Source organism: Centruroides sculpturatus, unplaced genomic scaffold (assembly GCF_000671375.1).
Source record: "Centruroides sculpturatus isolate CEXI.00-Female unplaced genomic scaffold, Cexi_2.0 scaffold359, whole genome shotgun sequence".
NCBI lineage: Eukaryota > Metazoa > Arthropoda > Arachnida > Scorpiones > Buthidae > Centruroides > Centruroides sculpturatus.
The window spans coordinates 147,436-161,450 of record NW_019384764.1 but is presented as its reverse complement, the minus strand read 5'-3'; the positions used below and the strand labels follow the sequence as shown (position 1 = coordinate 161,450).

The following is a 14,015-nucleotide window of genomic DNA, read 5'->3' as shown; positions in this document are numbered from 1 at the left end:
TTATTATTTTTTGTTTATTCATTCGCAAAATTTAAGAGTATATTAGTTATTCAACTAGTCGAAGACGTTGATATTAATACATTATTAATAAATTACCTTAATTTAATTAAACAAGTCTATATTAAATCTTATAAACTATTTTATCAATTTCAACTTAATTAAATATGATTATAGAACACCTCTTATTATCTAGGATTATAAAGGATTAATCATTTTCCACATTACATTTAAATCGATATTTTCATTAATTTCATTTAGATACGAAACTACAACTAAATTATACAACGTCGATATTTTAAATTTGAAAAAGTACACACGCATTTTTTTATTCTTGCTTTTTTTAAAAAAAAAAGAGAATAAAACTTTGTCTACATTTAATTATATATTTTTTTTTATTATTTAAAAAAAATAATCCATTATATTTTATGCAATATCATATGTCATAAATTCAAGATATTAAATAAAATTATCTAAATGAAAAGAAGTAAAGCGATCAAATTTTTACTTTATTTAAATTTTTTCTGTAATTGATTTTTACCGTTATTTTACGAATGATAAAATAAACATTTTTCTTGTAAAGTTTACTTTTAATTAAATTTTAAATATTCTTCAAGATATACTTAAAAATTTTTCTCTGTCATTTATCCAGAACATAATACAAATGATGAATGATGAAAAATTGTTGTTGTTCCTATCATCTTTGCTTTTATCTGTTTATTCTCTTCTATATTCCCTTAACGTTTTATAAATATTTTTTCTATAACACTATAAGAATATTTAAATATATTAACTATAAATAAGATGCTTCCAGTTGCTTATGGCCATAAAACTTTACATTTGAAATTATCAAACATTGTTTTTATTACTTTTTCTTCTTGTCTAGTAGAATGATGATTTTTCTCTTAATAATTCTTTTATACTAATCTAGAAACCTTTTCTTAATCCGTTTTTCTTAATCATCTTATCAGTTTTCTCTATAGATTACAATTATCTAAAAACAAACTTTCTAAGAGCAAATAATAACGAAATCTTCCAATATTATTGATATATATATATATATTTTTTCATATTTTATTTTCTTATTTACATACATTAGAATTGATTTGTAAATTAATTTAGGATGTAAACTCTTAAAATGTTATTTAAAATATTCTATTAAAGTTTACGTAATAAGCTTGTAAACAATAGAATTTTTGTTTTTTTTTTAAAAAAAATCGCCTAGAGAAAATGCAAGAGCGTAGGGATTTATTAAATTCAAGGCAAAGATTTACTTAAAAATTTTGTCTGATTTTTTGAAAAAGATTGGTGGTAATCTGTTCGGTTCCTAATGCAAATATCCAATTAAATAAACCTTTAAAAACTTCATTCTTTTTATAAATAGTAAATCACTTAAAGAAGATGTTGAAAATTTATGAATTCATAAATCATTGTTTTTTGAAAGTTTGAGTATCCGTAAGCTATCCGAAGGAAGTTTTATGATCTGGATCTTTTCAAAATATCTAAAACGATTTCGTAATTCGTAGTCAGATAAAAGATATTTCTGTCAGCAAACCATTCACGAATATTTCTAATAGATTCATAAACATCGTCTACAAATATTTTACATTCAAGTGAGTTAATTGATTTAAATTAAGAATTAAATTAATTTCCTTGTATATATTTTACAAATAAATAATGCAGATTTTTTTTTTCGTTATCTATAAATGTGTTCTAGTATTTTTTTTAATCTCTAATTAATAATTTATAAAGGAAAATCCTTCAACTATAAAGAATATTCGTAAATAGAATAATTAAGAATAGTTTAAAGATAGAAAGATTTAATGTAGGAAATGAATTTTCTAAACACTTAAGGTGGTTTTCAAAAATTTTCTGAATAAATAGATTATTTTTATGAAGATTTGAATGATTATTGAATTCATAAACACTCATATTAAACTAAGTTTTATTCACAGCGGTTAGACATTGTTCGGAATAATAGATTTTTTTTCCTACTTTTTAAAAAGATTCGATTTTTAATTAATTTTATAAATACTTCAACAATTCTGTCGTGTACCCTTCAGCAGTTTATAAATAAATTCATTTTATTCTATAGAATATATAGTTTGATGGCTAATTAGAAAAATTTTGTCAGAGATTAACTATTGTAGATTATAAAAAAGAAAAGAAATGACTTTTTTATTCTCTACATAAACTTGATTTTGGTATTAATATCATAAACACTCGAAGCAATTCAATATTTATTCATTAGTAGCTATGGATTGTCTGTAATATTTGATTCAAACTTATTCTCTAGAAAGACATAATTTCATTATTAATTTCATAAATAGATAAACTAATTTTTATTTTATAATAAAATAAATAACTGAGAATAATATATGTTCTGTTATCTATTGTTATTCTGTCTATTTTGTCAACACTTAAAAGAATCGAACATTTATTTATCAACACTTTTAGTGTATCAAGAATAAATAGATCAATTCTTATTCTATGGAAAGATTCATCTTAAATATTAAATTGATTAATAATTTAATTTAGAAATCTAATAATAACTTAATAATAATAAATTAATTCATACTAATAAAGTATATTCTTAGAATAAATATAGACATATGTAATTTTAATTATTAAATTGACTTTATTTACATATTAATTTCATAATCACAAATTCATAAATAGAAATCCTACATAAATTTACATAAATATTTTTAAAATTTTATAAAATTATAATTCAATTTAAATTAATATTTCTCTATTACAAAATTTCAATTCAATTATAATATTTTAAGCAATGGTCATTATAATTATGGAATATCTAAGCAAGTATTACCTTAGGCTATAGCATAAAGTAATAATTGTTCAAACACTTGTTGTTATATAAAATAATGAATGTGAGTTTGTAAAGTAACAATTGTATTTTATACTAAAAAATACAAACAGAAAGTCTTTAACTATTATTTAATGATATTAATAATAATAGTTTAAAGTTTTCTGTAATTATACATAAAATATGAGTTAAAATAAAAGCGAAAATGGTAATAGTAAACACACAAGCAAATAATATTTTCGTAAATATTCACATCTGTAAATTCAATTTAAGTTCTTTTTAGAAAAAAAAATAAATAAATTAGAATTAGAATTTAACTGTAGACTATAATTATTATGAAAATTTAATTTATTTTTAATTTTTTTTTTAATGTATAAACCTATTTTCTTTTTTTTAAAAAAAGTTCAATTTTGATGCTATTGTTATAATTCTCAAAACGATTCAACATTTAGTTATCAATAATTTATAACTTGTTAAAGGGAAATAAGTGAGTTAAATCGTCTAGAATAATTTAATCTATAAGCTTCCATTACCCGAAGATATATTTATTCTGGAAAACGGATTTGAATCTATTTTAATATTTTGAATCCCAATATGACTCGAAAGTAAATTTATGAATATTTTAAAGTGTCTTATTTTAAATAATCTAAAATAGATTATCCATAACAAATAATGGTTTTCTAACGTCATAGATTGGATTTATAATTTTACAATCATTCAACAAAATGCAATGTTTATTTATTAATATTTTGCATGCTATTATGAATAAATGGGTTTGTTTATTCTCTAGAATATTTTCTGGAATTTCTATAATAACTACATAAAGAGATCATTTATATAGTTTTAATATAAAGTTAATGTATTAATAGTTATAAGATACATTAAAATAATTACTTGTTTTCTAGAACTGGGTAGTATTTTTAATATTAATTTGGAAAATAAATTTAATTAATTAAAAATTTCTTAAATAAGAAAATTAATAATTAAAAATTAACAGAACATTTTTAATTGACATATACTTTTGGTACAATTTTAAAAATATTCAAATAATTCAATATATTCACTCGTTAATATTTCATAGAACGTATAAAATTAAATAGATCACTTTTATTTTCTTTAAGTGTTTAAACTCTTAACAAGTATTAATTTGATATTCGTTTATTGATAAATACAAATTCTTTAGCAAATAAATTAATCGTTAAAGTGATTTAACCTCACTGTAAGATTTTCTAAATATTTCAAATCAATTTAAAATTTCTTAGACAATAAAATAGAAAATTTAGAATAAATAAATACACTGTAATGCCATAGAGATTTGGTCGAGATTAGAATCCCATAAACACTCAAATCAATTTAACCTTTACTCATCAACAGCTATAAATTGTTTAGACTAAATAAATCACTTTTTATTATTTAAAATAACAATTTTTTATAAATTAAATCGTACGTTTACTTATATTAATTTATTTTAAAAAATAACTTTAAAAGATTCCCTTTTTTTTTAAATTATATTTTCATGAGACTTTTTACTATTTATTTTTAGAATATATTAAAACAATATAAGGTTATAATTAATTCTATGTAAAACACTGTTATTTACGGAATTATTCGTTTTATTGTTGACTTAAATTTTCATAAATATAAAGATAAAAATTTGTTTTAACTCACATAAATTATAAATCTTATAAATGCTAAATTATTGCTTTAAGTAAAGGTTGAAAAGGTAAATTCTACTGAAGATTCAATCTTATCTTCTTTTTTATTGTTATTACCCACTGTTGTTTCTTTTAGAAAACATGTTATTGGTAAACAATTCGATTTTTCTCATCCTTCTTTTTTTTTTTTTAAATACAATGTATAAAACATTTCAATCCGGAAAATCGAAGTTATTTTTATTTAATCAATCTCTATTATTACTTTATATTTCCCAGAGTATAGTGTTTAAAAAAAATAATATATATAATTTAAATTATATTTATTTTTTAAAATTAATTTAGTTAAATTTTTAATACATAAATATTTAAAAAGTATCATCATCATCATCATCAAATTTTCAGCATTAATAGTGTTTAAAAACGATAATAATAATAAAGATTTAAGAAAAATTTATAATTTTAGTGATGAAAGTCCTACTCTTATTACTTTATACTCTCCTTTTCGAAGTAAATAGCTTATGAAAGTCATTATATTTTAATTAAAATTTTTACTTCATACGTTTATTTTCTCTTCTTTCTCTTACACGCAGCTATTTAAAACTGAAAAAAACTATTTAAAAAACTCAAATATCGAATAGCTATACTATTTACTACTTTATTAATGAGTCTCCTTGCGACTTGCAAATGAGACTTATAACACAATTGTTATTCTTATGTAGTTGAACACTTTTATTTAAAATGTTTGTTGTTTAAACAAGTTATAAAATGAACTTTAATGAAGAGGAGAAGAGAGGGAAATATTAAAAATAATAAATAATTAGAACTTTCTAACAATATTCTTAAAATCTTAAATATTATTTCGAGTTTATTAATGTTAACGAAATTTAGAATGTTAAAAGTGATGAAAGCAAATAGATTATAAATAATATTTGTTTTTAGCTTCATGACAATACTTTAATTTACTTATAAATTTGTTGTTGTTAATATATTGAAATAAGTAAAATAATAGTTAAATTCACTGCTGCTGTTATAATTCATTTAAGTCTTGATAAGAACTAAAAAATATTACGTAAATTATGAATCAGGTTAATTATAGGGTTATTACATCATTCTCTTTTATTTATTTAATAGTCTGCTAACAATAGAGAGAATGTTTTACGGTTTATTTTGAAAGATGAGGTGTAAAATAGCAAGATATTTCTTTATCAAATCATCTTTCAAATCTCCTAAGAACTTCCCACCTTACACCGATTTAAAATTTAAAGCTATAAATCTTAAGTAGGAGATAACATAAAAAGAAATGAAGAGGTTTGTTGTCTTCACTTGTTTTTCCTATCAGAAAGAGAATTTATCTACTTTTCTTTCTATTTTTTCTACGTTTATGAGGTTTCATAATCGATCTACACGTATTAAAAAACATCACTTACATTCTAATTGTTAGCCGATAAGAAAAGGCTGAATGATACACCTGTTGAGGATCACGAAACAAGAATATAAATATATTGTAATATAAAATTGTAACTTGCACTTACCTATTACCGGTACGTCGTAATTTGAGGAGTTACTTTCATGATTAGAATTAATTCTTCTCGGTTGTCTGCTGAATGTAACCATCCTTATATGTTTATTAAACTCAGATAGGATAGCCGGTATCATATCTTCGTCAGAGTTTTTATCCAAAAATAAGCGCACCGATCTTCCACAACAGAAGGTCATAGTAAGTAGTAGATATGATGATACGTGTAAATACATGATGATCAGACTCTAAGGTCAACTTAACATAACTGTACACCTTAGCTACTATACCTTCTATTGGTTCGGTCGATACTGAATGAATCAGCTGATAGAGCTAGGTCCACCCACGCATACACGGTTGTTAAATTCAGTTAGAGGTTCTGACAAGAAAAAAAGAACAATAAATACTATAATAACTTCAAATTAACCGTTATTGTTTACCTTATATTGTCATATTAACATCAGGATTTATCATAAAATCAAATTAAGATGTGTCTATATTTAACTTTGGACTATAAAAGCATAACAAGAAATGTACAGGTAGAATTTTGTTTATTTAGTAACTCCTAATTAATATAAATATATGTAATTATATTATTTATTAATATATACTTTAGAATAATCGATACTTTTTATATTTTCTCTTTTCTACCATTATTTTATTTATTTATTTGTAAAACAATATATCTCTTATGAAAATTCAATAAAAATTTTAATTTTTTTTTCTATAAATTATAATTATTTCTCTTAAATAAATGAAATATAATAGTAATAAAAACAAAATATACGATAAATTAAACAGTTTACAGTATAAAACACTTACCTTAACAATAAATTTTAGCTAGTAAAGTGAAGAAAGTTGTAATATGTATCAAACATATTTTATTAATTAAAATATTTTTGCTTCTATTCACAAATTAAAAAGTATTTGTTTAATTTTTAGAAGATAAAAATTTAAAAAATAGCTTTTTATAATTCTTATTCCATTATTGTGATTTCCGTATAGAATTGAAACCGATTTATAACCCTTATAAAGTTAAAAAGCTGATTTAGTTATACATAAATATATATTTCATACATATAATCTAAGCCTTCATTAAGTTACAGTAAGTATTAAAAATCCGAATTTACAATTTATACATAAAATTACTCGTTTTGTAATTCACATACCAAACAGATGTAATTTACTCCAAAGTTAAAATCGAGCAGTAATTTACAGATAAACAAATCTGTAATTAAAATTTAGAAACTAATACGTTAAATTTTCAGGTTACATTAAAATTCAGCACACAATTTACATATTAAAACTAAGCCTCTTGGTTATTTTCACATAAAATTAATCTTTGCGAGTAAAATTAAAGCCTGAATTAGTAACTTGCATATTAAAATTAAAATCTCTTATAATTTTATACGTAAAGTATCAAAAATAATATTGTAATTTGTACACTAATATTTAACTTTTCTTAATTTAGAAACTGTCTCGCCTACATCTTTACTTATACAAAGAATGCATTTAAATTTCTATATAAAAACACATTCTAAAAATACCAAATGTAATTAATCTATTCTTTATGATTTTTTAAAATTATTATTTAGTAAAAAAATCGAGCAATTTTAAGATGAGGTCAGAAATTTTGGGACTGATCTGTGCAGGAATGAGTGAACTCAGTAGCTCAGTGACCCTCATAGTCGTCTTTCTCTCCATTTTCTCTTTACCTTACTCCTATCTCATCCCTCTTCCACTTCATTCTTCCTCTCCTTCCTCTTTTCTCCAAGTTTATCTTCGAGTAAAGCTCTTCTACTTCTTCATCTTCTACTACTTCTACTATTGCTACTTCTTCTTCTACAGTAGAATACATTATATATATTAATAAATTGAAATGTTTAGGCTGAAATTTAATTTTTCTAATATAAAGAAAATGCATATAAATGCACATAAAATTAAAATCAAACTTAATATAAAATATTAATAACTTATTTACAATGAACAACATAAAATTAACGTAAAAATCTACGATTTGTACATGTTTAATTCCATACTCCATTTCAAATATATGAGTAAATACATTCTAAAGTTTAAATTGAACATGTAAATAAATTAATAAATAGAAGTTTTTTTTAGCTTAAAACCAGTAAAAGTTATATTAAAAATATTTATTTTAATAATGCTATACATACACACCTTTCATTGTTTTTAATGTTTCTTATTAATAAATTATTCTCTTACTTTTAAAAGTATATTTAAATTGAATTATATGTAATTTAATATTTTAGATTTTTATATTATATTCCTTACATATATTTTAAATATAAAACATACATTAAAAAATAGAATTGAAACAGGTAAAAAATAATGATAAAAAAAATCAATATGAAGCGATAAACACATTATAGAAATTAAATTCGATTATATTTTATTAAATTTTTCTAAACTCTATAAATCTAAAATAATGCAATAAATATAANTTTCTTAAGTACCACATAGAATGTTGATAAAGCATGATAATATGAAAAATGTATCTGTAATCTCTATGTACAATTTAGTCTCTACGTGGTGACGCCACAATGAGATCTCGCACCACCACAATCTTTCTAGGGCAGCCTCTGGTTCAGCACGTGAAAAAAGTTTTCTTTCCAATTCAGCCCAGGGGCAAAAACTGTTGGCCACCCCTGCTCTAATGCCATAGCTAAGCAACAAAGCTATGTGTGAAATTTAATAAAATAGAACAAAACAAAAACTTGAGATTTTTATATTTATTATTTGCGTAAGAATTTTTTAAAATTATACTTTTAATTGTAAACATTGTAATGAATAAAAGAATGAATATTTATTTATTTATTTATTTAGAGAAAATATCATTACGAAAATAAACTGTATACATGTTCGATTAAGCCGTGTAATTAGCATTCTATACTTGCAAGAGGCTTTATCCGTTGATGATTATATGTAAATTTGTATTTACACACGTGTGAATTTATTATTCACTTGAATAATATTCCAATTTATTGCATTTTTTTAAAAAATATTTTATATTGTTTTAATTTTATGATTGCTACGAGATGGCGTTAGTTGTTGTTTTTTTGTTACATAAACATTTTTAGAGCGCTTCTTCTTAATTATTTACTCTATTTGATGGCTTTTTATTCTCTTTTGGGAGCTGTAACTATAAAAGAGATCAATCAATAATTCAGATTTACTTTTTTTTATATACGAAAACAACAATTGAACGTATTATTTTTCTTAAATAACGCATCAATGGGTTAGTATGATTGAGCATGGATCTGCTAGACTTAAACTTTATACAGGAAGGGAGTGTAAAAATAATATAACTGAGATTTTACTATGACAATTTTTTTTTTTTTTATTGGAAACACATTTTGTGAATCTTATATTTTCTTTAGAGGTCCACAAAAGGAGAATGGGCCATTCTACTTGAAGGAAACCTCTTTTAGTAAGTTAGAAAGACGGAGTTTTTAAGTTGAGTGGGTCCTTTTAAGTCTATAAACTGAGAGTATAACCACCTGTTTATATAGTATGACTTATCTTTACTGGTTTATTTTTACAACAGATATAAAGTTTGTAAAGAAAAAAAAATTCTCTTTAGTTTTATTAAAGTATTCAGTAAGAAAGGGAAATACTAAGTCTTATTTATAAAGCTCTAAAGAAGATGAATAAAAATCAAGATCCTGATAAAGATGCGGAGGACGATATAAAAGAATTTTCAAATTTTTATAAACAAAAATATGGAAATAAGATATTTATAAATATAGAAATGACAGACAAATATAAGGTTTCTTTATAAATTCGTAAATATGAGTAAATTTATTTAAATAAGACTTCTTTATAGATCTGTGAAAAAGACATATCAATATAAACTACTTTCATAAACTTTTAAATAATAACATATAAGGTAATTTATTTAATAAATTTATAAATAAAGACATATAGGGAATTTATTTCATAAATCTGTAAAGGAAGGGAATATGTTATTAAAACTTTAAAAACATTTTTTTGGATAAAGGTTTAAATTTTCATGTATTGATTATAAATTTTACAAAATATAAATCACAGTGACAAAAGCTTTAGTTAAATGTAAATTTATTTTTTTTTCTTTCAATTTATATTTCAATATTAAAATAATTTTTAAAAATCTTTATATCAGAATACTAGAAGAAGTCACATAAACACATACTCTACTTCTCAGTATACTATTTTTATTCTCAAAAATTGGACGTTATTTCGAAAATTTCAACTTAAAGAGGATCATTTTAATAGAAAAGGTAAGATATTCTTTCTATCCATTAAAATGGTTTAAATTAGAACATAAGATGAACTTTGATCTTTCAAGAGTTGGACAGATTCTCGGGAGACAAACGGAAATGAATGTTTAGTTTTGACATCAACGACTCGATGGGGGAAGATATTGACCCTTATTTAATTATTCAAGCCAACTTTAACTTTTCAGTATGTCATTTAACAATGAAAAATAATGGATTCGAGTAATTTATACTCTATCTTGCTTCCTGTTTGTTTAAGATTATCTTAATAACTAACCTAATCACATTTTAAATAAAACGCCTTCAGCTTTTAAATGAATAATTATAAATTCCTCAAATTTTTTTACTGACGCCATATTGAATTAAGAAACTTAAATAAAGAATAAAATTTTTAAATAACTTACGCCTTAATAATAATAATAATTTTATTTTAAATATGAAATTTAATCATTAAAATTTAAAATAAAAATAAAAATACACTACGATTAAAAATTTAAGTATCCATTTTTTAAAATTTTTTTAAAGTATTGTTTGAATATTATAAACGTTCATTTAAATTCAAAATCAAGTTGACAACACGTCAAATACATTTTTTTAATATTTTTTTTATAAATACATATAACGTTACATGACGTCACGAGGGAAGGCGATTGTCTAATCGCGTTCTGTTGGGACACGAATTACGTCACAAAAATTAAATATAGAAATTTTTGATACGGAAAACGATAAAATAATTAAATAAATAAATAAATAAAAATTCAATCGGAATTTTATTCAAATGAAGTTTTCATACCAAAAAAATTTTTATATGTAATGATTTTATTGTTATTTTTATATCGAAATTTTATCGATATTGTATTGCTCAACGCTTAAATGTTGGCATTTTATCTAGAAATATTTTAAATAAAATAGTTTTTTTTTTAGATAAGATATGTACTTAAATAATTTTGATTAGTAACAGGATTTAATTTTAATGAATACAGATGAATATTTATTTAAAAAAAAATTATTTAGATTATTATTTCTCAAACAATTTGTCTTAAATTTCTACCTATTACGGCAATAATTTTTTCCAAAATAAATTTCCTGATTTGTCAAAACTTTCAATCATTATTTTATATTCTTCTTCAAAGTTATATTCTTCTTCTTTAAAGTTATTATAATTGAACAATACTTCTATTGTCTAAATTTGCGATAATATTTATGTATATATCATTTTGCTATTTAATATTATTACTTATCGATTTATATTATAGAATATTATTTTCTTTTATATTCTTTAGAATGTTATTGGACAGACGGAAGGATTTTATTATTCAGCATTAATTCCATATAATAAAAGATAAATTTCATGTTTACGTATGAAGAATATGAAATTTCATCTTTTACGATATATTGACATTTTATATTTCTATGATTTTANGACACATTTTTTTTTTTTTTTATTGGAAACACATTTTGTGAATCTTATATTTTCTTTAGAGGTCCACAAAAGGAGAATGGGCCATTCTACTTGAAGGAAACCTCTTTTAGTAAGTTAGAAAGACGGAGTTTTTAAGTTGAGTGGGTCCTTTTAAGTCTATAAACTGAGAGTATAACCACCTGTTTATATAGTATGACTTATCTTTACTGGTTTATTTTTACAACAGATATAAAGTTTGTAAAGAAAAAAAAATTCTCTTTAGTTTTATTAAAGTATTCAGTAAGAAAGGGAAATACTAAGTCTTATTTATAAAGCTCTAAAGAAGATGAATAAAAATCAAGATCCTGATAAAGATGCGGAGGACGATATAAAAGAATTTTCAAATTTTTATAAACAAAAATATGGAAATAAGATATTTATAAATATAGAAATGACAGACAAATATAAGGTTTCTTTATAAATTCGTAAATATGAGTAAATTTATTTAAATAAGACTTCTTTATAGATCTGTGAAAAAGACATATCAATATAAACTACTTTCATAAACTTTTAAATAATAACATATAAGGTAATTTATTTAATAAATTTATAAATAAAGACATATAGGGAATTTATTTCATAAATCTGTAAAGGAAGGGAATATGTTATTAAAACTTTAAAAACATTTTTTTGGATAAAGGTTTAAATTTTCATGTATTGATTATAAATTTTACAAAATATAAATCAAAGTGACAAAAGCTTCAGTTAAATGTAAATTTATTTTTTTTTTCTTTCAATTTATATTTCAATATTAAAATAATTTTTAAAAATCTTTATATCAGAATACTAGAAGAAGTCACATAAACACATACTCTACTTCTCAGTATACTATTTTTATTCTCAAAAATTGGACGTTATTTCGAAAATTTCAACTTAAAGAGGATCATTTTAATAGAAAAGGTAAGATATTCTTTCTATCCATTAAAATGGTTTAAATTAGAACATAAGATGAACTTTGATCTTTCAAGAGTTGGACAGATTCTCGGGAGACAAACGGAAATGAATGTTTAGTTTTGACATCAACGACTCGATGGGGGAAGATATTGACCCTTATTTAATTATTCAAGCCAACTTTAACTTTTCAGTATGTCATTTAACAATGAAAAATAATGGATTCGAGTAATTTATACTCTATCTTGCTTCCTGTTTGTTTAAGATTATCTTAATAACTAACCTAATCACATTTTAAATAAAACGCCTTCAGCTTTTAAATGAATAATTATAAATTCCTCAAATTTTTTTACTGACGCCATATTGAATTAAGAAACTTAAATAAAGAATAAAATTTTTAAATAACTTACGCCTTAATAATAATAATAATTTTATTTTAAATATGAAATTTAATCATTAAAATTTAAAATAAAAATAAAAATACACTACGATTAAAAATTTAAGTATCCATTTTTTAAAATTTTTTTAAAGTATTGTTTGAATATTATAAACGTTCATTTAAATTCAAAATCAAGTTGACAACACGTCAAATACATTTTTTTAATATTTTTTTTATAAATACATATAACGTTACATGACGTCACGAGGGAAGGCGATTGTCTAATCGCGTTCTGTTGGGACACGAATTACGTCACAAAAATTAAATATAGAAATTTTTGATACGGAAAACGATAAAATAATTAAATAAATAAATAAATAAAAATTCAATCGGAATTTTATTCAAATGAAGTTTTCATACCAAAAAAATTTTTATATGTAATGATTTTATTGTTATTTTTATATCGAAATTTTATCGATATTGTATTGCTCAACGCTTAAATGTTGGCATTTTATCTAGAAATATTTTAAATAAAATAGTTTTTTTTTTAGATAAGATATGTACTTAAATAATTTTGATTAGTAACAGGATTTAATTTTAATGAATACAGATGAATATTTATTTAAAAAAAAATTATTTAGATTATTATTTCTCAAACAATTTGTCTTAAATTTCTACCTATTACGGCAATAATTTTTTCCAAAATAAATTTCCTGATTTGTCAAAACTTTCAATCATTATTTTATATTCTTCTTCAAAGTTATATTCTTCTTCTTTAAAGTTATTATTGTTATTATTATTGAACAATACTTCTATTGTCTAAATTTGCGATAATATTTATGTATATATCATTTTGCTATTTAATATTATTACTTATCGATTTATATTATAGAATATTATTTTCTTTTATATTCTTTAGAATGTTATTGGACAGACGGAAGGATTTTATTATTCAGCATTAATTCCATATAATAAAAGATAAATTTCATGTTTACGTATGAAGAATATGAA

The 14,015-nt window shown here is 21.9% G+C and overlaps 1 protein-coding gene and 2 long non-coding RNA genes across 7 annotated transcripts in view; 2 read left to right on the top strand and 1 right to left on the bottom strand.

The window, feature by feature from the left end:
- LOC111628882 overlaps window positions 1-11,644 on the top strand; it is a 30,515-nt gene extending 18,871 nt beyond the window's left edge. The window contains exons 2-4 of one of the 3 annotated variants that reach the window (XR_002757244.1): window positions 10,158-10,275; window positions 10,344-10,459; window positions 11,556-11,644. This is a non-coding gene — a long non-coding RNA (uncharacterized LOC111628882). Of the gene's footprint in view, window positions 1-4,432; window positions 4,548-10,157; window positions 10,276-10,343; window positions 10,671-11,555 lie in introns of those variants that run through there. The other 2 variants (XR_002757245.1, XR_002757243.1) reach the window with 2 other exon arrangements.
- LOC111628881 overlaps window positions 1-13,744 on the bottom strand; it is a 32,749-nt gene extending 19,005 nt beyond the window's left edge. The window contains exons 1-3 of one of the 3 annotated variants that reach the window (XM_023372740.1): window positions 13,683-13,744; window positions 7,711-7,837; window positions 6,012-6,374 (exon numbers count right to left, since the gene is read on the bottom strand). In XM_023372740.1, the coding sequence (XP_023228508.1) occupies window positions 6,012-6,231 (220 nt within the window). In that variant the 5' untranslated portion in view covers window positions 6,232-6,374; window positions 7,711-7,837; window positions 13,683-13,744. Of the gene's footprint in view, window positions 1-6,011; window positions 6,606-7,710; window positions 7,838-8,874; window positions 8,928-13,682 lie in introns of those variants that run through there. The other 2 variants (XM_023372741.1, XM_023372742.1) reach the window with 2 other exon arrangements.
- On the top strand, window positions 12,514-14,012 carry LOC111628883. The gene is made up of 3 exons (XR_002757246.1): window positions 12,514-12,634; window positions 12,703-12,818; window positions 13,924-14,012. It is a non-coding gene; the product is annotated as an uncharacterized LOC111628883 (long non-coding RNA).
- Window positions 14,013-14,015: the final 3 nt, after the last annotated feature.